The sequence below is a fragment of the Onychostoma macrolepis genome, chromosome 07 (genome assembly GCF_012432095.1).
Source record: "Onychostoma macrolepis isolate SWU-2019 chromosome 07, ASM1243209v1, whole genome shotgun sequence".
Classification (NCBI taxonomy): Eukaryota; Metazoa; Chordata; class Actinopteri; order Cypriniformes; family Cyprinidae; genus Onychostoma; species Onychostoma macrolepis.
The window spans coordinates 43,366,336-43,392,708 of NC_081161.1; the positions used below are offsets into that span (position 1 = coordinate 43,366,336).

General features: G+C 35.7%; 1 protein-coding gene across 1 annotated transcript in view; it reads right to left on the reverse strand.

Moving 5' to 3' along the window:
* Nucleotides 1–12,518: 12,518 nt before the first annotated feature.
* The window catches only part of LOC131543881 (Fc receptor-like protein 5), a 28,510-nt gene continuing 14,655 nt past the window's right edge, over nt 12,519–26,373 (reverse strand). The window contains exons 5-12 of the mRNA XM_058781690.1: nt 20,191–20,466; nt 17,542–17,814; nt 17,094–17,438; nt 16,741–17,019; nt 15,665–15,928; nt 13,810–14,055; nt 13,077–13,181; nt 12,519–12,936 (exon numbers count right to left, since the gene is read on the reverse strand). Of these exons, the coding sequence (XP_058637673.1) occupies nt 12,881–12,936; nt 13,077–13,181; nt 13,810–14,055; nt 15,665–15,928; nt 16,741–17,019; nt 17,094–17,438; nt 17,542–17,814; nt 20,191–20,466 (1,844 nt within the window). The 3' untranslated portion in view covers nt 12,519–12,880. The remainder of the gene's footprint in view (nt 12,937–13,076; nt 13,182–13,809; nt 14,056–15,664; nt 15,929–16,740; nt 17,020–17,093; nt 17,439–17,541; nt 17,815–20,190; nt 20,467–26,373) is intronic.

The window sequence follows — 26,373 nt, forward strand, 5'->3', positions numbered from 1 at the left end:
TTATATCCATTACTTCTGCATTCTGAATCTTGCATTCGATGATGACACACACAAACCAGGATGAAGATGAGGGAGCTGACTTTGAGAGAAAAGCAAGCAATTTGGATGCTAAAAGAAAAGAGGAAGTCAATTATAGCTATAGCAAAAACAAAGGGCATGGAGAAATCAAGAGTTTGGAAAACACCAGCGACACCAGCAACCAAAAACGACCTGATCGGCTGAGAAAACAACAGTAGTTGATGACAGACAAATCATAAAAGCTGTTAAAATGAACCCTAAAAGATGTGTCTGTAAAATCACCAACAACTTCCAGAAAGCTGGGTGATGCTCTGACAATCTACTGTCCTCAGGAGACTTTGACACAGAATTACAGATGCTACACAGCAAGATGCAAACCTCTGACCAAAAATAGAAAGGCAAGATTAGAGTTTGCAAAAAAGCACAAAGGTGAGCCAGAAGAGTTTTGGAACTATGTTTACAGATGAGACAAAGATGAACCTTTATATAAGTGATGGGAAAACAAAAATGTGGAGAAAAAAAGGGAACTGCAATGATCCCAAGCACACAGCCTCATCTGTAAAGCATGGTGGCATGCATGGCTGCCTCTGGAACAGACCCTCTCAACTTTACTGATGACTTAATGTATGATGACAGTAGCAGAATGAATTTGGAAGAGTACAAAACCATCTTTCCTACCAATATTCAAGAAAATGCCACCAGATTCATTAGGAAGTGCTTCATATTGCATCAGGACAATGATCCAAAACACCTGCCAGTTCAGTCAAGGAATTTATAAGGGCGAAGAAATGGAAAGAATTAGATTGCCCAAGTCAGTCTCCAGATTTAAATCCGATTGAACATCAATTTCACCAGCTGAAAAGGAGAGTAAAGGCAGAAACTTCCCAAAACAAGCAACAATTGGAAATGGCTGCAGTAAAGGCTGGGAAAAGTATTTCAAAGGATGAGAGCAAGAGTCTGGTGATGTCTATGGGTCACAGACTCACTGCTGTGATTGTGCACAAGGGATCTGCAACTAAATAATAGCTTTTAATCTTTTATATCTGCCTTATGTTCAACTGTCCCAATACTTATGCTCACATCAACGAGTGGGATGAACTCTAAAAGTGCTGTTCTTTCTATTTGGTAAAACGTGTATGTGTTGAAACGGTTAATAATAAAATGTGACATTCTGTAGTTTTGTCTCGTATTCATCTTTTCATCATATCTGCAAATGTCTTGACTCCACAGCCAACAGAACAATTTTGTCTTCACTGTTCCAATACTTTTGGAGGGCACTATAGCAAGATATTTTTCAGTGGCATTTAAGTGGATGATTTAAAATAACCACTTCAACAAACGATGAAACAAACAACAACAACAACAACAAAAAAAAAAACCTTAGTACCTCTCCAGTATAAGAATTCTGGTCACACTTTATATTAGGTGGCCTCAACTACTATGTACTTACATCAAAAAATAAGTACAATGTACTTATTGTGGTCATATTGTATTGCAAAACACTTTTGCTGCTATTGAGGTGGGATACGGGTAGGTTAAGGACAGGTTTGGTGGTATGGGTAAATTTAAGGGTGGGTTAAGGTGTAAGGGATGGGTCAACAGTGTAATTATAAATGTAATTACAGAAATTAATTACAGATGTAATTACATATAGGTATTTTTTTAAAATATAAGTACAATGTAAAAACATGTATGTACACAATAAATGCATTGTACCAAATTATTAATTTAAATGTAAGTACACAGTAGTTAAGGCCACCTAATATAAAGTGGGACCGAATTCTCTATATTACCACAGTACCTTTGGAGTTACATTGTTAGTAGGCTACAGGTTGTAGCCCTGTTGTACCCTACACGTGTGACAATCTCTCTCGCTCTACTTTTCATTTTAACCAGACCAGGGAGGGGCGCATTTCCCAAAAGCATTGTTAGCTAACTACGGTCGTTTGTTCCTTTGAACTATATTGGTAACGACATAACTTGCAACCATAGTTGCTTTTGGGAAATGCACCCCAGAACAGCACTCTCAACTCGCCTTTCCAGCCAATTTCAACCAGATCAGTCAGAAACCAGGGATAATCTTTAGTGATGATGAATCTTAAATGACATTCAGGCCCTTCCTAACTGAGCTGCTCACGTCCTCATCCAGGCCCCTGCAGTCTCTAGACTATTGTAACGCTTTTCTGGCTGGACTTCCAGAATGTGGAATTAGACTCTCTCCTCTACAAAAGATACAGAATGCAGGAGCAACAAGAAAAGCCCTTGTTACACCTCACTATATCTCTCCTCAGTGGTTAACGGTTACCGCACTCATCAAGTTCAGCACACTGATGAAAAAAACAACAACAAAAAAACACACACTCAAAAACAATTATTGGGGGAGACAACAAATAGAGAAACTGTAAACAAAAAATATCCTGCTTGTGTTCATCCTTAAAATGACATAAAACGTGCATAGTGACAACAGTTTGCCTAAATTCTGATTTATTTCGGCAAACTCTCCAGAACACACTGAAAATACGGTGTGCATTTCAATGTATCATTCTGTGGTACTTTTGTATCCTATTTTTAAGTTTGAGGCTGGTCGCTATACACTGCCATTAAATGGACGAGCACAAGCAGGACATTTTTTACAGCTTCTCATTTTGTGGTCCGAACAAAAAAGAAAGGTATACGGCATTAGAACAACACCAGGGTGAGTAAACACTGGCTGAATTTTCATTTTTGGGTGAACTATTCCTTTATCTGCTCCTCTCTGGTGGAATTGTCACATTTCTTACTGTAATTAGGAATATTCAGTTCAATATTTAAACAATTCAGCAACTGCTAAAAACTCAGCTTTTCTCTGTGAACTTTATCTAAATCATTTTGTAAACTCTGTTCCAGCCTGTACTCAGATGTATCGAAACTGTGATGCAAAACAGTATTTGCAACTTTGTATTAGCTAATAGCAAATAACTTATTAGCTAATAAGCAAATAACTTTGTGTCACTTCTCATGTTATGGCCTCCTTGGGATTAATCACTTTGTGTTATTTTGCATTTGTAAATTGCTTTCAAAAAATTGAATTTAAAAAAATGTATCAATGTAAAATAAAATACAATCAAATACTCACAGAGGGCGAGGGACAGTGCACTGGACTCCATGTTGCCACAATGCTGTGTGTTCAAAACCAGATACTTCCTGTGCTTTAATGGTAATTTCTTATTTCAAGGAAGAGGGAGGGTCTAGAGGCAGAGATGGAAAAAAGGATCTATTTCGAGAGATATATTTAAAGGGGACCTTTTATGCAAAAATAAATTTTATAAGGTGTTTGAGCACAGTTGGGTGGCCGCAGTGTGAAAACAACCAGCCTATAATTGTAAAAATCCACCCACTAATTTTTTTTATAATCCCAATAAACCATTAACAGCCTCTCAGAACGAGCGGTTTCAGATTCTCCCTAGGTACACGTCACCATAGCGAAAAAGTCTTGTCCATTTTTTGATGCTGCCCTATTAGCATAGACACAGCCCTGAGTGAGAAGCAGCAGTTTGACTCTGTCATTACTGTTTTCTTGCTGTAGCTGCTGGAGATATACAATGTCAGAGCCAAAGAGGCATTTCAAGTGTTGTGTTTTGGGATGCACCAACGAACGAGTCTCCATAGACTCCCTCCATCTAAACCACTGAGGACACTGTGGTTAAGTTTCATGTCTAAGGAAATGTCCTGGAAAAAATCGGTAAAGTCCCCAATATGTGTAGGGTTTAATACTAATGTTTCATGTGCGAATGTCAGGTCCAGACAAAGTAAGAATCACACGTTTTCCAAATTGCCCTTCTGAAAGAGCTTCTTGGCACTCTGTAAGGCTAATGATGCTAAAGCTACCTTTGTCTCTGTCTGTTTTCACTGGTGCTGCCTTCATGAATGATTGTGAATAGGAATGTGGTTGTTAAAAGTTGCATATGAAAGCAATGTGAGTCGATCGCTTGAGATTGTTAAGCTCATAATCACAAGTGGGACTTATAAAGTTAGTGATAGCATTCGATAGCACCATGAGACAAGCTATGTTGTTATTTTTATCGCGCAGTGCTCCCCGTCTGTGTAATTCATAAACGCAAATTTATTATGCACAGTATAATCAGATGACTGACTTTGTAACAGAGTATGTTTTCTGTAAAAATAACAGGCTTATAATAATAGTGGAATGTTTATTTCCAAAGGCTAGCACTTCTATTGCCCGAGTTTGAGCTCTTGAAGCTCCGCCCTCTTTTCTGGGAGCACCAGCTCATTTGCATTTAAAGTGACATACTCAAAAACGGCACAGTTTGGCTTATACCCTAAAAGTGGCAATTTTAACAAGCTATAAATAATTATCTGTGGGGTATTTTGAGCTAAAACTTCACGTACACACTCTGGGGATATCAGAGGCTTATTGTAAAAAGGAGCATAATAGGTCCCCTTTAACCTTTCTTTTAGTACATTCACACATTAAATGCAACAGCCCCGTACACAGCAGATATCAACAGTATTTCGATCGGAATGGCACACCTGATTAAACTAGAAGAAGAGCACCATGTTCCATCTTCACCACCCTCATCTTCAGTTTGTTCAGGTCTTCTCTTACAGATTCCTGTAAAAGCTGAAAATCATGTTTGTTTAATAGAATTCACCATCTAGTAAATATTAAATAGCAATTCAATTTTAAAATATACATTTATGATACATTTGAAGATACATTTAGTTGTTTTCCTTAAATACACACACACACACACACACACACACAATTAAGATCAGGCACTCCATCACACATGGATGACTGCTGTCTGAAGTTGATTTATCCAGATTTATGATTGACAACAAGAAGTTATAAAACATGTTCATTGGTTTTCCACTTGTGTATTAGTAATGCAGTGAGAAGTGCAGTTTGAGCCTTTCAGAACAAAAACAGAATAACTAGAAACAGAGCAAAAGTCGAACCACAATAATCAGCTCAACTTTTTCTCAGGCCTCACACCGTTTTCATATTTCAAGTAGACTAGCATAACAGCTAGCTGTTATTATTGAAGTTATTATATATTCTATGAAAACAGACCTTGATGCAATTTATAGATCTGCTCACACTGTCAGAAGGTATTACACTATTTATTGAGACACACAGAAGCAAAACTGGTTAAACCCACCAAGTTATTGTTGGCTCTTTGACGAAATAGCCTACATTTTGTTCCTCTTTTGTAAGTTTCTTTAAACGTAAACCTCTGCTAATATAATAGAAATGAGAGCGCATCTGCAATTCCAAATATGAACATTTCCAGATATAAGAGATGATGCAGCTAACTAAACTCCTAAATATTCTCAGTATCCAAAATGGAAACCCAGATTTCAAGAACATGCAGAAAATCTGAGCAATCTAACAACCAGACCTGCTTTTGCAACATGTTTTTCGCAATATGTAACCTGTGAACAAAACTATTAAAAATAGAAACGCTGTGACAACAGGACGAAAATGTGCCCTGCTCTGCTGTTAAAAACAGCTAAAATTGGCTGTTTGGCTCGTCTGAGCTGGTCTCCCCGTGTGGTTTACAGTTACTGGAAGTGTAGATCAGTCACACACACGTGCGCTTCAAGCTGCCCAAGTCCACAAGTTCCTCAGAGATGTCATCAAGGCCATTGTCAAAGTGCACTGTAAAAAAAATCCAATTAACAAAATGTTGGAAGGGCAAAAATATTTAAGTTTAACTAATTTTATTGTTCGGGCTTAGATGAGAAGACATACAGTATATTAAGTCTGCACAAATATATATTAAAAACATTAAATGAATGGTTATTTTCAAATACAGTTAACATTCAGAATCCTAAATGTTGACTAAACTAATAAAAACAAATCCAGCCAACCCTGAGATCATTCTGCACGTGCACAGGCCCGAGTGACTTTGCAGGAGAAACAGTGCCGCCATCTTGTCAAATTCACACGTCAGGTAAGAGCCACTAAATAAATGTAATTTTTTTTAGACTAAATGTCACAAGATAATCATGCAACATATTTGATTTTTTCAGGCGTCAGGTAAGTCAAGTGGCACTGAGTAAATATTTGTAACGTTACTTAACGTTAGACTGACAAAACTATACAAAACGTATATTAAAAAGGTGTAAATGTTTTATTTAAAATGTATATATTTATTCTCAATGTACAATATATTTAAAAACATCGAATAAGCGTTGTATGATATGTCTGAGGGGAATTTAAGTTAAGGGAATGTGGTCTTTCACCTTGTTTAATCCATAAAACACTTAATGTCAAAAGCTGTGTTACTATAATGAATTTTAGCTGATTTTAACGTGTTGTATGATATTTTTGTGTTTCCGTGCCGTGAAAAGATATAAAGAGTTTGCGCAGTCTTTCTCTCTTTAATAAACCATTAACCGAAATCTTATGAAACGTGTAACTTAATGTAAACCACAGTAATGCGCTCATTTGAAGTTAACATGGGCGTGTTGAATGGGTTTTTGCGTGTGTAAACTTTTGCAATTATCCCATGAAGTAAAAAGACAACATTAAACATGAACACAACAAGCCAGAATCCGCAGTGAAATGTTGCTCTTTCCAAACGAGGCGGATTAACATTACACAGCATTTCTGGTCTCGTTAAGACGCTTCTGAAGAGAAGTTCGATGTTCCAAATGAAAATTAACAACTGAATCATTTCACAAGGCCATTCAAAGCATCTCAGTCAGTTCCCTAGGTAGTGAATCACTAGATCATGCACAAGTTCGTGCACAAAGACCGTTGCTCAGTAAACAATAGAGTGGTGGAACCATGATGTAACTTTGTAGGCAAAAAGCCGGAAGCGAATTAGCATTTTAGCACTTCCAGTTCATCGTCCCAGAGTCAATGAGTTTTTTTGAATGGGAGTTTGGTTAAATCCCCTAAAATAGCTCAAGATACTTTCATGTTTTATTCTCGACATAAAACACACCAGTTACACCCCACTCTTGATTTTTTTGAAAACTGTTACTTTCTTTAAAAAGACGGTGGCTAACAAGATGTTAAATGGGACTACAGGCACTGTCGGAAACATTAAACGTCATCACGCCGAACAGTTGATCAATTTACAGTATTTTCCAATCGTAGTGTATAATTTATAGTACAATTAATAGTTGAATAACCAATTAATATTTTATCGCATTTTATATTGTTGTTCAACAATGTTTTTTTGCTTTCCCCCGAAATGTCACAAGCCTTCAGATGGAAGATGCTCGTTTTATCGCTTACTGATACGGAGACTCTCGTACCATAAGGTAAACTCATATTACAATTATTACATGTAAACATCACATTTACCGGCTTAGTCATGGTGAAAGTCAAACTTTAACGATGTATAGTGCTTAAAGCCACGTTAAAATGAAATGTTTATGGCCACAAGAAGCTGTAAGAAAGCATATAGATTGAGAATTTTCTAGAAGCAAGGATAGAATAATATTTTGTGTAACCATCCTAACAAAACAATAGCTGACACGTGGTACTTTATTCACTAAAATAAGTTTAATCTTACCATATCCAAAACTCGCTCACTCTGCTGCTATTTAATAGATTAAATGCACTAGAATTTTATTGAATAGTACGTGGAGACACATTTTTAATTAAAATATTAATATTAATCAAGGATTTATTGACTTTTAATGCCTTATTTCAAAATGTACAGCAATACATGCTTTCATATGTCCTTTAGTCGTGATTATTTCATTTATTCACTATACTATTTGTTACAAATGGCTCTAGTTTTGTATTTATTCCAGTATATATGAAAAGGTTCATGTAGCGTGGATTAAAATTCATATACAGGGTAAATCCTTTTCACTGAACGTTAAAAGTAAGTTTGAAAAAGTTGTTGGGAGTGTGATGGTGGTGACTTTGAAGGCGAGCGTGTTGGTGTAGTTTGTTTATAGCCTACGTTAAATTCTGGCGCTTTTATTGTGGCTTCAAAATTCATAAAAGTTATATTATTTTGTGAAGCCCTTTACACAATCTGACATGGCTGCGGTTGGAATTGAACTGCAGGTTTCATCTGGCCAGAGGAGAACTGGCCCCCCGACTAAGCCTGGTTTCTCCCAAGGCTTATGCAAAGAGCTTATTTTTTGCGATAATCCAAAAGCCTATGGAAAAATCCCATTGGCTTTTTGTCGAGGGAACCAGTTTCTCGTTAACAGCCGATCCACCTACAAAGTGGCGTCATAGTTCCCCCACTCTATTGGGACAATTGATCAATTAATTTGTAAAACATCACTATTGGTATTTATCAACAACAACAGGCAGGACCGCTATATTTTGATATTATTTGTATGCTATTTAAGGTAACTTAGTCCTATAATATGAAATGTACACTTCTATTACAAATCCAGTAAGCATCAGTGCTCCCTGTTGTGCAATGGATCATGGAATGAATTTGAGCTCCAGAGACAGATCCCTTTTTCCATCGGGACAAGACCGCGAACCAGACAATCCTCTGCTCAATCTGACCTGTGTTGTAGCCTAGAATTAAATCACACCATGCTGGTTTCATCTGGCTAGAGGAAAACTGCCCCCCGACTGAGACTGGTTGCTCCCAAGGTTTTCTACTCAATCTCTGTCACCGATGGAGTTTTGTGTCCTTGCCACTGTCGCCTTTGGCTTGCTTATTTGGGGACTTGACTGATTGCACAGACATTATTGGAAGAGAGCTGAATTGGATGATGTCAACACTGAATCACCAATGAACTGACTTTAACTGGAAAAAATGACTTGTTATTGTCCTCTTATATTACTGACACACTATTTTCCTGTTTGACTCTGTAAAGCTGCTTTGACACAATCAGTATTGTATAAAGCGCTATATAAATAAAGGTGATTTGACTTTATATACTTCTGCCTCATTTTAAAGATGTAATTGTGAACAGTAGAAATATTTGTAAATGTTTGTTTGCTAACATTTTCTTTAGCTTGTTTAGTTTTTTCTTAGTTCATTAAACAAAGTTTAAACTGAATTTTGTAGTTGTATTACAGATGTAATGTCAACTGGAGCTAGTTCACCCAAAAATGAAAAAAATGCTGTTAATTTACTGACCCTTAGGCCATTCAAGATGTAGGTGACTTTTTTCTTTTCTTTATTACTGTATGTTTAGTCTGTATGAAAAATGCTATAAATAGAGATTGTTTTTAAATAAAGGCTATTATGTGTGGTAATGTGTGTGTTTTTAGTGATTGATAAACACCAGTTAATAATTGTTAATATTTTTGTTAAACTATAAAAATATGTTAATGTAGTTCCCTAGCAATTTTTTATGATGCCCAAATAATAAATCTTAGTTGAGGTAACATATAAAACACATGGAGTAAATGTTTAAATTGTAATTGACATAACTTGCTTTCTAAATGTTTGACCAATTAAAACATTTTAGTTGAATGGACTATACAACTAGTTCAGTAAAGGTTGAGCCAACTAAAAAATAAGAATTTAGGCAACACTTTTAAAGTCAGAAATTGACTGAATGTAAAATTTCTGTGGAACTTCTTACTAAATAATAATTAGTTGAAACTGCTTGAAATTGTTTCTATTCATACACATGTGAACACAAATACAAACACACACAAGAACACACACCCTCCCAGCACACACTCGAACACATGCACACATATACTGTATATACATATAATCTGACATTTTTTTTTTTTTTTTTTTACAGAAATTCTGAGCTGCTGCATGACCTTATGCATGAACATTCATCAAACATAAGTTGCGAATTCTGGGTCTGGTCCTAATGATTGTAAAAAAGCTGTAATGCTTAAGATTTAATAATTACCGTACAATATATATTTATACATATATTTCAAGGCTGCAATTTGGAAAAACGTTTAAGCTAATGCTGCTGAAATGGAGGTTAAAGGGAATATGAAGAGGTGGCTCCAGCTGGCAGATCAAAAGGGCGGATTTCAGGAGGCAGACACACTCTGTGAGTTTAAATGTCCCATCTCTTTAACCTTCCACATTACATCACATTTCTATAATTCAAATCCATTAAATTATTTTCATGCTGCACCAATTAGTGTAAGCAACAACACTTGGCAACACTTCTCATAATATCTAATGTACTTGCTATCTTGCTATAGCTCTAAGGGCGTGGAATGTCCTATAGGGGTTCGGGCCCACTCAACCCGCGGACTCGCGTCCTCGTGGGCCTGGGCAAATGGCATATCTATTCAGGACATTTGTTGGGGGTGGGCGTATCGATCCTAAAATCGATAGTATCGATACCAATGTTGGTATTGGTATTGGATCGATACTAGCCTGATAAGATCGATATTTTAGGTAAATGTTTTCTCCTATACACTTAATACATTGTTTAATATGTTCAACAAAGTGTAGACGTGTCTGTGGGTGTATATTCCGCTCTTTTCACATCTCGTATGCAAACATCGCTGCTGCTCCCCTGCTATGCTGTTTTGTTGTCATGCCATCACGTGACCCAGCGGCTCAAGCGCAAGCGGATACAGCGCGAGATGGAACGGCAGAACTCCGAGCTACAGAGGAAATGAAAAGGGGAGGAAGGAAATCCTTCACATAGTGCATATTGTATATAATTGTATACCGAATTTGTCCTTTTTATGCAGTATCACCGTAAGGTGTACACTGAGTTTGGCCTTTTAATATTATTTCTTAATGCATTTAGCCACTTTAAATGTTTTCATTATAACGGTTTTCTATGGGAGTAAAATGCTTAACATGTAATTTAACTTGTTTGCATATATATTCTGGGCTCAGCTGCTTGCCACATATTATATTTTATTAACGAACTGTATACCGAATTTAGTCTATTTATTTATTTGGTCTTTAGCACTGTCTTCCTCCATTGCACCATATTAAATGTTTTTATATTGCAATGAGAAAAAATGAAATTCAGCGTGTTGCATTCATGTTCTGGGTTCATCTGCTTACCTGTACATACAGTACATAGTAGGCCTATATATTTTTATAAACTATACCGAATTTGGCCTTTTCATATCACAGTTTTTTATTGCAATAATAACAAACAAATATTACAGTATGTATAAAACAAAGAGAAAATACAGTACATACATAACATCCGAAAATCCATTCAGTACTAAACGAGTTATGGTTTAATAGGCCTAGTTCTTTTTCATATCACTGTCTTCATTCAATAAGTCAATTAAGTTAAACTTTTCTTTATAATGGTTTTCTATGGGAGGAAAATGCATAATGTGAAAACTTTGAGAGTTGCTTTCATATTCTGGACATATGCTAACTTGTAGGCCTATATCTAGTTTGCAACATTAATAAGGTGTATACTGAGTTTTGTCTTTTAATATCACGTTCTTAATTTATTAAGCCACGTTAATTATTTTTATAACTCTTTTCTATGGGAGGAAATACTTAACATGAAACTGTGCATTGCTTTCATGTTCTGGGCTCCTCTGCTTGCAAAGTCCTTTTAGAAAGGCAAATAATATCCACGTAGCTTTAAAGTGAATATAATATTAGTCACATCAACATTAGTATTGTTTTTTTTTAATTATTTTTAATTGTTGTTGGTCATTTAAATGTATGTTTTTTTTTTTTAAATGACAAGCATCGGTATCGGAATCGGTATCGGCAATACTGTCCCTGTATTTACTCGGTATCGGATCGATACCAAAATTTGCAGTATCGCACACCCCTAACATTTGTCCTCACCCAGCACTTTCGCGAGGTTTTACATCTCAGGTTTTATAACCTAGATGTGTCCTCGCTTGCCTCTCATGTGCTGTCAGTGCGAGCAGCGCACGCGCCTAATCAGCCTGAGATGTGTATCAGTGGTTTCGACTAGGTCGTATACACCCTACTGGCATAAAGTTGGCTAGACGTTGGACGTTCGATATTCGCATATTTAGGGACCGTCTCTAAAGTTACATGCTATATTGGTATACATTTTTCTATCTTCAATAGCATATGAGCAGAATGACTTACAGTCATAAAACAATCTGTAAACTGTTCATCTAGATGTCAACTATAATGCACACCTTTTACAGTTTTGATATTTTTTAAAATCTACTGTAAATCATATGTAAAAAGTGCTATTTTTCAGTACGATTGGGCTCAAACGCAAATTTAAAGCTCAATAGCATTTACATTTAGTCATTTTGCAGACGCTTTTATCCAAAGCGACTTACAACTGGGGAATACATAAAGCAATTCATCTTGAAGAGGCAATCAGACAGACGAAGTGCTTGTAACACCAGGTCTCAGGCGTTATTTAAATAAGTACAAGCTAGCAAGGGAAGGAATAAATAAAGAGAAAGAAACGAAGTATTCTTTCATAACAGCAAGTAATTAATTTAAACAACAGATCTACGAACAAGTATTAAAACACTTACGCGCTGCCTTCCGTCTCTTCTGGAGACTAGTCGACTTCTCCTCAAATTGCGTTTCAATATTTAAGACAGTTACATTGTTTTTTGGATTGATGGATTACAATGATGATACACATGCAAGACAAACCAAGATATTTATTTACTCATAATGTTACAGTTTTTGGAATAGACACATTAATTTAAACAGTTCATACAGAGTAAAACTTTGGTCTCTATAGGTAACTAAATAAGTAAAACAGGCAACTGGTGACCAAAACCAACAAAATCATTGCCAAGTGTTCACTACTGGAAAAACAGACAAACACCACGTGAATATATCACGAACTGCCGTGAGACTGGGTTGTAGCATCACTAAACCTTTTTTTTTTTTTTTGACAAGGAGCATATAAAAGCGGAATAACACACTAAAACAGTTGTTTAATGAAAGAATAAATGATATAAGGTAAATCAAATACACACATTTTTAAAAACATGTTAATATCAGGTTGAAGTTTCTTCTGTCACTGCGTACTGGCTTTGGTCTTCAGCAGATGGAACTGTGAAATACACAAAAAAATAAAATTGTGTGTGTATATATATATATACACATATACATACATACATACATACATATATATATATATATATTAGTTTTGTTATAAAAGGAGGAGGGGGAGAGATCAGACAGAAGTTGTACCTCTCGCTCTGTAGCATTTGAACAGCAGCACGACTGTCGACAGCAGATACGGACAAGCTGCCAGAAGAAAACTGAGGATGCTGAAGAAAATCTGAACTTCTGGCACTGAAAAACAGATGTACAAGCACATTACTAAACAGCTGTATATCGAAGGCCTAGTGTACATAAGCATAACTTTTCCACAAACTAAATTAGCTTAACATTGTCAACATATGCAACCTCAGTGTTTATGTGCTTTAATCAAAAACTAGGTTCCTTAACGATAACAGACATGCTGAAGAATGAAATAGGCCATATTTTGCATTTATGATAATTTAATTCAATTTTCTTAAGGGGAAACAAGAATCTACTCCTCACACCAAAATGCTGTACTCGACACTAACCATATATGAGCACATTTAGATTAATTCTTAGCTGATTTTAAAAGAAAAATAATTAATTTATTTACAGTCATATCTTGACAGGAACACCACTAAAATGCTTGAACTGATTTGAATGCTGTTGAGTGAGTGTAATTACAGCACTCTTCATATTACTGAATGATGCGATGCTGGTTATAAAGTGATGATTTCACTTGTAGTTGGCTACTATAACAGCACAATATGCAGTATTTTCGACATGATTTGATACTTTTGTTCATGTTATGTGAAATAATAAACACAGCTGTCAGTAACTGATTGTTCATGAATAAAATCTCATCATCTGACAGAGACGGAGCTCCACTGACTCTCACCTCTGACTGAGATCCAGCTCTTGGGTGACGCTCCTCTCTCTGTTTTACAGGAGTAGAAACCCTCATGTGACTTTGAGACAGTCGTGATGTTCATCTCTCCTGTCGTCTGATTCTGGACGAGTGATCCGTCTTTATAGAAATCAGCTCCGAGGATCGGGGAGTTTGTAGATCGATGTAAACAGTGTAGAGTCAGAGTATCTCCCTCAATCACAGGATCAACAGAACTCCCCAGAATCACATCACCATCTACACAAAAAATAAACAAATGTGTGCTTATTGCAAAAAAAGTATGTATATATCAAAATAATTCATAAGTAAAAATGCAAAAAAATGATTTTTTTGAGAAATCAAATTTCCCTTGATGTAAGAGTTCACTGTAAAAACATTCTGTGAGTTTCAGTGCTCAATAGTTCAAAAACAGCTTTTATTGAAACCAAGCTCATAAAATGACTTCATATTTTGTCACATTATGACATAATAGTGCAACAAAATGCCTACTTCTATCACGTCTTTGGCACCGCCCACTGATGCGAAGGAGAGAAGAGCAATACAGGATCATTGGACTATAAATGACATTATCTTCCCAAGGATCCTAATGCTAGGAAAGTGTTTTTTTTTTTTTAAATCTTCAACTATGTGGATGTCTCAGTAGAGCATTATTTGTTTGTTCAGTTCACTGTGGATTCTTTGGTAAATCAGTTGCAGTTTTGGCGCAGGTTTAACAAACAGCCTTTTACTGTAAGTTATGGACCTGACAGTAATACCACAACATGTAAGTAACCGTGTTCATTCTAATGCCTAATCTTAAATTATATTCAGAAAGCGATCAAAGAATGCTGCCTTTATAATCAGTGGAGTTTATTATCAATGACGTAGTCTGCACTGCAAAATGAATCTCTTATTTACATTGTGTTTGCACTGTTAGTTATGATGAAGGCATTTGTGAAAGTTCAAAACTAATTGCAATGATGAGATCACTGCATTTATGCGCTCAACAGTCGGTCATCGGATACATTGCTCATCACTGTAATCTTTCATGCGGCAGGAGTATAACAGATACGAATGGATAAACTAAATTAGTCATTAGTCAAATTAGTCAGGAGAAACTTGTTCATGCCTTTATCACCAGCAGGGTGGATTATTGTAATGGTCTCCTTCCAAAGAAGACCATTAGACAGCTGCAGCTCATCCAGAACGCTGCTGCCAGGATTCTGACTAGAACCAGAAAATCTGAGCATATCACACCAGTCCTCAGGTCCTTACACTGGCTTCCAGTTACATTTAGGATTGATTTCAAAGTAATTTTACTCGTTTATAAATCTGTCAATGGCCTAGGACCTAAATGCATTGGAGATATGCTCACTGAATATAAACCTAACAGACCACTCAGATCATTAGGATCGAGTCAGTTAGAAATACCAAGGGTTCACACAAAACAAGGGGAGTCCACTTTTAGCTATTATGCCACCCGCAGTTGGAACCAGCTTCCAGAAGAGATCAGATGTGCTAAAACATTAGCCACTTTTAAATCCAGACTCAAAACTCATCTGTTTAGCTGTGCATTTGTTAAATGAGCACTGTGTCCGAACTAATTGCTCTATGTATAATCATTTTCTATTCTTAAATGTTTTAAATTATTTTTAAATCAATTTTTAAATCACTTTGTTTTTATTGTTGTGATTATTGCTCTGCGCTTTGCTCCCTATTTATGTACTTTTCTCAGATTTCTCTAAGATTTTAACTTAATGACTATTTCACTTCCTTTTATGTAAAGCACTGTGAATTACCACTGTGTATGAAATGTGCTATATAAATAAACTTGCCTTGCCATGTTGTGATTGGAAACAGGACTCACCGTGTACAGTGATGTTGAGAGGATGGCGTTTCTCTCCAGATTCAGACTGACACCAGTAAACTCCAGAGTCAGATGTGCTGAGAGAGAAGATTCGACATGTAGATCCTGTTTGTTTTGAACAATCTTCTGTGTTTCTGTCTGTGTATCTTCTCACCGTCCATCCAGCAGAGTTCCTCTGATCCTCACAGCTCAGAGAGAGAGAGTCAGACGAGAAGTGTTGACTTCTGCTGGGACTGACCTCCAGAGACACTGAAGGAGAAACACCTGAGACAGAGATGAAATTCAGTTAAACATGCTGCTTGCATCATTTAAGATGCACTTACAAATACATTTCAGATTTTCAGTATTACAACAATTGTAAATTGAATGTGAATGTGTATTATCATACTCTGAGTAGGTTAGGTTAAACAAAAAGTATTTATAAAAGAGGACAACATACATGCACACGTGAACAATTTATAAGTTTGGAGTCGGTATGATTATTGAATGTTTTTGTACCAAGACTGCACGTATTTGATACAGAAAATACAGTAAAATCAGCAAAATTCTGAAATATTATTATAATTTTAATGAAATTGTTTTCTATTTGAATACTTTTCATATAATTTGAAAAATTATGTAATTTGTAATCATGTAATTTGTAATCATGTAATTTGTAATCATGTAATTTGTCACATGATCCTTCAGAAACCTTTCTAATATGCTGATGTACCTCTCAGCAAACATTTCAAATTATTATTAATGTTGAAAACAGTTATGCTGCTTCATATTTTTTGGGAAACCATGAAGCGTTCTCCATTGAAAGTTCAAAAGAACAGCATTTATTTGGAATAGAAATCTTTAACATTATAAATGTCTTTACTAAACAATCAATTTGCTAAAAAATCCATTGCATTCAGTCTAAAGATTATGAGAAGTTTATTGAAGATCAAATGTCTCATACCAGGAATCTATGCATTTTAGTTGTCTGGTCACTAAACACCCTCAGACACTGGCAAGAAAACATGTTCTGATGATCGTTTTATTACATATCAAATAAACTTAAAATCGAGATGTTGAAAGATGATTTGACTCACCAGTGATCCACAGTGTCTGTGTGTTACTGTTCTCTGTGTAATAGGGCGGTCGTCCTCTCTCTGCTCTGCACGTATAAACTCCTGTGTGCTGTAGAGCAGCAGGACTGAGAGTGTAAGAGCCTCCAGCTCCTCTGCTGCTGTCTGACAGACGATCATCATCTCTGAACCAGCTGAACGTCCAGCCTGTAGAGGAGCCTGTAACCTCACAGATCAGAGTCACTGAGTCTCCTTCAGTCAGCCACGGCTGTGGAGACACTCGCACTGCTGCCCGAGCTTCAGCTGAACAAAACATGACGAGTTATAGAGAGAGAAGCTGTTCACACTGATGATAATCAACAAACACACAAACTCACCCGATACAGTCAGAGTAACAGCATCACTGCGCTGAGAGCATTGTGTGTTTTTCTGTCCTCTGCAGGTGTATTTACCGCTGTGAACGTGATCAACACTGCTGATGTTCAACTCTTGTGTTAAACACCAGCCGACAGCATTTCTGTTTTTCTGATTATCAGTTTCACTGGTGCTGCACTCTTTTGTACATCGGTCAGCAGAGTTTTTATACCAGTTTGTTCCCTCTATTTCCCATCTGTACGTCCACTCAGTGTCTCCTCCCCACTTTATATCACATCTGAGAGCGACTGTTTCTCCTCTGAACACTCGTTCATCAGGCCGGACCGTCACCACAGCTTTAGAACTCACTGTTCAAACACAAATTAATGCATTTATTTTTGATTCAAAGTCTTAAAAGTTAGATATCGTCTCTGATCTGTATGTTGTGTCTCATACTATATTCTCTCTCACCTGTAACATTTACCCACAGTGCATCACTGTATTGTGTGTAGTAGACTGGTTTTCCTCTTCCAGCTCTACACCAGTACTGGCCTCCATCAGACACTGAATCAATCTTCACTCTGTAGGAGTTTGTTTCTGTCTTTGTCTCAGAGTTCAGTGTGTGTTTGTTCCAGTAAAAGTCCCATCCAGCGGCCGGATCCATGCGACAGGTCAAAGTCACTGTGTTTCCTGTCAGCGCAGCTCCTGCAGGATATGATGAGAGTTCAGGCTTTGGCTTCAGATCTGCAGGAGAACAAGAACACATTCAGATCCAGAAGAGTCCAGGGGCCTCATTTATAAAGCGTGTGTACGCTTAGATTTGATGTTAGAGTGTGCATAGGCTTAAATCCACGTGTCGCCAACGCTCATTTTGTAAAAACTGGCTTTGACTTAGAAAAGTGCTTAGCGTTTTTGAAAATGTAAGCTGTTCTTGCAGCTCGCTGTTCTAAATTTAAGAATTTGGATGATGAGTGGTGATCTTTTACATGTTAATGACATTAATTAGGAGTCGTTTGCAAGGCAGAGAGCTGAAACTATTCATTTGCGCACAAGTTCAAGATCATTTGCTATTCATAGAGTTCACATCTGAAAGAGACACGTACGTTCATTTTATGAATCACATGTACGCATATTTGAGAAATTATCGTAAGATCAATTTTAGGATGATTTCTGGGCAACATTTTATAAATGAGGCCCCAGATGTGTCAGATAAATCATTGATTATTTGTCTGCATCAGAAAAATAATTCTGACATTTATGCATCCTGCACATTTAACAATAAACTTGATTTGTATAAAAACAGGCATGTTTGCTCAGAAAATAAATAAATAAATGATCATAGTTACATATATTTGTTTGTGTATGAAATACTGAATAGTGAACTTGCTACTGAGGCTCAGAGGTGGACAGTAACGAAGTAAATTTACTTGAGTATTGTACTTAAGTACACTTTTTGAGTATCTGTACTTTACTCGAGTATTATTTTTTCTGGAAACTTCCGACTTTAACTTCACTACATTTGAAAGACAAATATCGTACTTTTTACTCAACTACATTTATATCAAGGTCCCCAAGTAGAAAGTCGTTATATGTAGCAGTTTTTACAGCGTGTGCATTTTCAGATTCACTGAACCCTTTTTTTTCTGCGAAAATCCGGCCTGCGATCTGCCAGGACCTTCCTGTGTTGCCAAGTCTTACAGTATTCCTAAGCCTGCAGTTTTCCGCCTAGCTTTGAATGGACATTTGGCTGATATTCTTTACGCAAATCTGGCAACCTCGGGATCTTCCCCGCTAAACTAATGTAAACGTCCGCGCTACTGCAAGCTAAAAGCGCTCTTAAAAGGCATTTGTAAAATTAACCATGTTTTTACTATAGTAACCATAACTATGGTATTTGCAGTAAAATCACAGTATCCACAAATGTACTATTATCTCACTATAGTAACCATAATTATGCTATTTGTAGTAACTTCAGTAACCACAAATTTACCATAGTTTCATTATAGTCAGTTTAATTTTTGTAGTTAAACTATGGCAATACAAATGGTAGGCTAATATATCTGTCAAAAATGACTGCCCTCACTTTACCACATATATATATATATATATATACACAACTTAGGCCTACTGGTAAATTGCTGCTAAAAATTGGTCAGGGAAGTATATAAATCTGAACATTATTTTATTGTCAAAACACTGCACATAAATACATATATTGTATACATAATTTTGCAAAGAAATTATCAAAAAGTAGGCTAAATGAAAACTTTAGAACCTAAACTGGGAATCAATAAGAATTTAAATCAATAAGCAGAACCAGAATGGATAAAATTCAAACAATACCCAACCCTAGCCACATGTTGTGAAGTTCACTGATTTTTGAGCATTTTATGAACACTGATCAGTTGATGGCAAAAAATTCAAAAAGACGGTTCTTTGGTGCAACCTGCACACCCATGGCCATACTGAGAGAATATGATCCAGTTTTCTGAAGAGATTAAAGGTTTGTTTTCTATTCAATGTTTGCCTAAAATGAACCATATCATAGATTTCAATATCTCTTTGAAAAAGAACTTTGTAACTCTTAAACAAGTATTAAAATGAGTTCAATGTAGCTGTAGGAGTGTTAGATAAAAAATAAAGATAATTATCTTCATTCAGTTGTTCCATTTCAGTATGTTTTGTAACATAAAAGCTCTTAATTCCAAAGATAATATAAGCTAATCAGTGTATTCAGTAGGTTGCATTAGTGGCATATGGTATTGTAAATATACAACAATGTGACAATAAAACAATGCATTTAATTTTACTTTTGATACTTAAGTACTTTTAAAAACATGTACTTCCGTACTTTCACTTAAGTAAAAATCTGTCTTTACAACTTTCACTTGTAGTGGAGTAGTATTTGACCAGTAGTATCTGTACTTTCACTCAAGTAAGGAAGTTGTGTACTTTGTCCGCCTCTGCTGAGGCTTCATATGCATATGCAGTTTTGCATCATCTAAAAGTGCTTCAGCCCTTTAAGAAGAACAGATGTGGCTGATACAGAAGATTATAAGTGTTGAGTCACAACTATTGATGTTAAATGAGTATTAAACAGATGTGAATATGATCACTCACCTGATACAGTCAGTGTAACAGCAGCACTGATGTCTGATCTCTGTGAGTCTGATCTCTCTCCTCTACAGCTGTATTCACCATCAGACACATAATCAGCTGTGAAACTGTACTCTGCTGTTGTTGTTGTTGTGTATGGATTGCGAGTGTCTCCATCTTTAAACCAGCTGTATCTCCACTGAATGTGTCCTGCTCGCTGTATGTCACATGTGAGAGTGACTGTCTCTCCTCTGAACACACGCTGATCTGGAGTCACCTTCAATACAGGTTTTGGTCTCGCTGTATTAATACACATAAGAGTAAATATTGATGAAACAGCATCACAGTATCAGGATCACTGTTCTGAACATGTTAATGAGAAAAACACTGCATTAAATAAATCTAGTTTGCTTGTAGTTTGTATTGATTATATCAAAAATCTTTCCAATTATTGATTAAAAATCAAGTGAATCATTAATATTTTGCATGTCTACACATTATTTTTGTATTCTTCAAGATGAATACCAGAAATTTCACATATCACACAATTAAACATTTGTAATATTAACAATATATTACATAAACGATGTAAATATTTACATCATTTAAGACTGCAATAAACCTTCAGCATAATTAGCCAAGCAGTCTTAAGGTAAGTGTGCAAATTTATCCTCAATCTTAAATCAGACTCTTAAATCAGATCTTTTATTTAATTGATAATTATGTTGTGCTGATCATTGGACATTAATCACTGAATTAACATGCGTTGAGGTCTTGTGACAACAATGACTACGTTTACATGGGCATCAGTAATCTAATTATTGACCTTATTCTGAATAAAACAATATTATGATTAAGGTGTTTACATGAGTTGCTTTTAGAATAATCCTTTAATGTTCCCATTTTACATGTTAGAGTACATAGATCGATTAATGGTATGCGTGTGGGGCGCTTCAAGATGGCGTCGGTGTAGGTCGCGTTTGTGTTTGCTCTTACTTGTATTTTGAGCAAAACTTGATTTTTCTTTGCCCCTGTAGATTTAATTTGTTTTCATGCGTTGAGTTTATACACTTTATGCTCTCCATATATTTAACGTACTGCGTTTAGTGAGTTTGTATATTTTTGAGAGCTTTTTCCTCTTTTCGGCAACGACGTAGGCCTACGTGTTTGGATCCTTGAATTGCGGTGTGGCGTCATAATGGAGGTGGATGACAGCTTGAGATCGGAGAGTGTTAAACGTATGCATACTTATGCCAAATCTGCTAATGTTGAGGACTCACTGGACACATGCTTTCCCGAGTCTCCTGGAGCAAACCCTTTGCCGAAAATGCGGCGCCCAACCTCAGATCCTTCAAATGCGGTTCTGCTTGAAGCAATAGAGAGATTGGGTAAGAAGCAGGATGACTTCATGGAGAAACTTTTGGAGATCGAGAATTCTGTCGCGTCCAATTCCGTCCTTATATCTGACCTTGCTGCGAGGATTGACGTTGTTGCTAAAACCTCAGAGGATACAGCCGTTAAATCTAATAAACTGGACTCTCAGATGTCTACTTTGGCTGCAGAAAACAAACGCCTATGGGATAAAGTGGATGAGCTGGACGCTGAGAATAAGAGACGATGGAATTTAAGGATCGCAGGTGTTCCAGAAGTCGAAGGGGAGAATGTCAAAATGGTCATAATGGACATTTTTCTTCAGGTGTCCCCATGCTTAGCGGATGTTCTGCAAACTTCGATTGATGTTGCGCATAGGCCCTAAATTGGGCAATGCGCGTCCTCGCACGATAATTGTACAGTTCCTTTCGCGGTCTCACCGTGATCGTGTCTGGGCTGACGCAAAAAAATCAGAAGTGCTCAAACAGAAAAAAAAATGAGGATAACAGAGGACCTGACGCAGAGAACGAAGGAAGCCCGGAATAAACTGTGGCCTTTGGTGGAGAAAGCTCGAAAAGAGGGTCGTCGTGCTGGTTTCAAGGGTCCATTTGCTATTGTTGATGAAAATAAGATTTGTGCGGACGATATCTGACTTCTAATGAACATTAGAGGTTAAGTGCTATTATGCCAGTTATGGTTCTTACCATTTTCACTGCGGAAATGTTAACTGGCAAAGTATGGAAACTGACAAGCAGTTGATAAATACGCAGTATTGTTGTAATATGTTAAGGTAAGCAGAGTCAGTTTAAAATAAGTTGTTTACGCTCTTAAAGAGGGGTTTGAATAAGTTTCAAGTTTTGCACTTTATTGTATTACATTTTATATATTCTTTATTACTGTAGCGGTTAAAAGTTTTTCTCGTTCTCTTATTGTTCGTATGTTAGTTAAACTTTCTTGTTTTTCTCTTAATGTACGGGGATTCGTGATTTATCTAAACGCAAGGCTTTATTTTTTCATTTTGTATGTCACAGAAAAGACAGATTTATTTTCTTCAAGAAACACATTCTTCTTTAAAAGATGAAACTTTTTGGCGCAATCAATGGGGAGGTAATATTTTATTCTCTCATGGTACTAACCACTCCGCTGGAGTTCTTATTTTGTTTGATCGTAATTTTAGCGGCTCTATTCTTCAGTCCTTTTCTTCTTCTGAGGGCAGATGGATTATTGTCTTGTTTATCTTGGCCAATGTTTACGGTTTTAACAATCATACGCAAAACAGCAGTTTTTTTCATGATCTTTCTTCTAAGATCTTTGATTTAAAAAGTAAATATCCTTCTGCTGCAGTAATAGTCGGAGGAGATTTTAACGAAGCTTCTGATTTATGTATGGATAGATTTCCTTCAAAACAAGAATCGCGCAGATGTAATACCATTATTAATGATTTTTGTAACTTCCTTTCTCTATTGGATGCTTACAGGTTTATGCATGCTGATGCTTGTTCATATTCTTGGTTTAGTGCAGATCTCTTAAAAAAAATCGCGCATAGATTATTTGCTTATATTTGATCTCATGTCTCGTTTTATTAAATCCAGTGATATCTGTACAGATCATGCTTTTATCGATCTCATTTTATCTGATTCTGGTGCTGGTTGTCATAGAAATTCTGGATACTGGAAACTAAATTGTTCTTTATTAGAACTTTCCTAGGTATTAAGAATTTAAAGGAAAACCACCAGTTTCAATATCTTCTAATTGGGAGTTGTTCAAATATGAATGCAGAAAATTCTCTATTCAATTTAGTAAACAGTTGGCAAAGACAAAATCTTTAAGGTATACCTCTATATTAAACGAAATGAGTCAAATTCTAGGAAAACAACAAACAGAAGAAGATGATAAAGTAAAACTACACAACCTAAAAGAAGAATTAGATAACATTTATACAGTAAAGGCTAAGGGTGCATTTATTAGATCGAGGGTGAAATGGCTAGAATTCAGGGAGAAAAATTCAGCATATTTTTTTAATTTAGAAAAAAGAAGAGGAAAAGTTAAAAAAAATCTTCTCTATATATTGAGGGTAGTTTAGTTACAGATGAAGCCAGTGTTTCTAATTTTGTTTCCAGTTTTTATTCACAACTTTATACTTCCACATTTAATCCACACATTTCCGATAGCTTTTTTGAGAGGGTTCAGGCATTCACACCCATTATAAGTAATGATAATATGTCGTCTTGTGAGATGGATTTGTCGTTGGAAGAGTTGGATGTTATTATTCATAAATCCCCTCTTAATAAAAGTCCAGGTCCTGATGGACTGCCTTTTGAATTCTACAGGACCTTTTGGCAAGACATAAAAGAGTTTCTTTTAGATGTGTTTAAAGACTGTGTACAGAAAGGTGAATTGACTGAGTCCATGAAGCAGGGGCTAATTACTTTAATTCCAAAACCCAACAAAGATTCCCTGTATTTAGATAATTGGCGCCCGATTACTTTACTTAATTCAGACTATAAATTGTTAGCTTCCCTTTATGCAAACAGGCTGAAACCATGTTTAGAAGAAATTGTTTCTGTTTCCCAGTCTGGCTTTATGAAAGGCAGACACATAGCAAATAATATACGGTTAGTGTTAGATATTTTAGACTATAAGGAATTGATAAACGATAAAGCAATTATTTTATTTTTAGACTTTTATAAGGCCTTTGATATGGTTGAACACGAATTTATGTTTGAATCTTTGCGTAGGTTTGGTTTTGGTCATTCTTTCATTAAAATAGTACAGACTTTTTACAAAAATATTAATAGCAATGTGTCTTTGGTTAATGGTGTTTCTCCTCGGTTTGTGATTAGTAGGGGTATCAGACAAGGGTGTCCCATATCACCTTTTTTATTTTTATTGGTCGCTGAGTTTCTTAATATTTGTATTACTCACTGCTTAGATGTTCAGGGTATTCTAGTAGAGGAACATACTTTTCTAATTAGTCAACTGGCGGATGACACCTGTCTATTTTTAAAAGATGAGAAGCAGGTTCCTGTTATTTTGGATGCTTTGAATTTATTTTCTAATGCTTCTGGTCTCAGTCAATCGAAATAAGAGTGAAATTATGCCTGTTCACAGTTTGGATAAAGATCAGATAGAAGGTATTGTGGTCAAAAATTCTGTAATATATTTAGGTATTTTAATCAGTAAATCTCCGACTGATAGAATTGTAGATAATTTTTCGCAACGGATAGAAAAATTTAAGAATACTTTCAATTGTTGGTTACAAAGAAACTTAACCATTTATGGTCGTGTTTTGATATCTAAAGCGGAAGGTATTTCTAGGATTGTTTACCTCTTTGGAGGGAGGTGTGAATGCTTTGGACTTTAGTACTCTCAATCAAGTTTTTAAAATTGGTTGGATTAAACGTTGCCTGAATGCTGACCCTAATTTGTTATGGTTTTATATTCCTAAATTGATCTTTGAAAAATGTGGAGGTTTAAATTTTTTATTAACTTGCTACTTTAGTTGCAATAAACTCCCAATTATGTATTATGTATTCTATGGAATAATCAGAATGTGCTGCGTGGAAAAAAATCTTATCTTTATTAAAAATTGGTTTGACAAAGGTGTCATTTTTGTTTTAGATTTGTTAAAAAAGGATGGTAACTTCTGTTCGTATTCAGAATTTTCAGAACTCTTTGAAGTGGATACCTCATCTAGAGTGTATGAATGGGTTATTAATTCCATTTCACCCAAATTGTTACAATTCTTTAAAATGTGAAATCCCAAAAATGTTTATTGGAGGTCTGGAGCTTGGTAATATTAAATGTAACAATTTCTGGATTAGAAAAACCCTTATTCAGAAATTTAGTTGTCATCCTAAAGCATTTTATAAGTGGAAATTAAATTACCCTTTTCTTCCTGCTATTAAAATTTGGGCTGGTATTAAGTTTCTGTTACCTAACAAGATGAAAGAACTTCACTATAAAATTCTTCATATGTACTATCCCTGCAATTCTTTACTCTCAAAATTTAAGTTGGACATCTCTTCACAATGCACATTCTGTAATTCTAATTTGGAAACAATATCACACTTATTTTTTGAATGTGACTATGCAAAGGATTTATGGAAAGAAATGTCTTGGCTTGTTTTCTCAGCTTACAACAAACTTTTTAGTTTTGAAATAAGTGATGTCCTGTTTTTGATTTGGGAATCAGGATCAAAGGAGCTGGATGATATGTTAAAACTCTTGACTCTTTGTGGCCTATTTCATCTTCACAAATGTAAAGTTACTGATTCTATGCCCAATTTTAGGATCTTTTGTATTGATTTGAAATTATTTTATGAATCTCTCTGCTCATCGCGTAATAAGAAAGCTATTAAAACAACCGTTTTGATGGAAAAAATAATGACTGTGTTGTAAGGGTTACCTCCTGAGTATTCTTTGAAGTTGATATTTTATGTGTAACTTATTTAATTATTATTATTTTATTTTTTATTTTATTTATTTTTGTTACTACTTTTGTTTAGGTAAATAATTTGTATTTTGACTTGTGTATGTTTTTTGTTTGTTTGTTTGTTTGTTTTTTGTTTTGTTTTTTTGCCTTGACTGTATCCCCTGTGAATGTTATTTGTTTAATAAAAAAAATAAAAAATAATAATAATAATGGTATGTGTCATTACGTCACCACACTACGCCATCCGACGTCCCTACAGAATTTCACATATAAACATATAGTTCGTCTTCGTGATGATGCCATACACAGTTTTGGGTGTTTCATTTTTAATTTTATGAAAAAGTCCAGTTAATTATTTGTACGTGCATACAGACGACGGCAGTGTTGAAGCTCTTTTATTT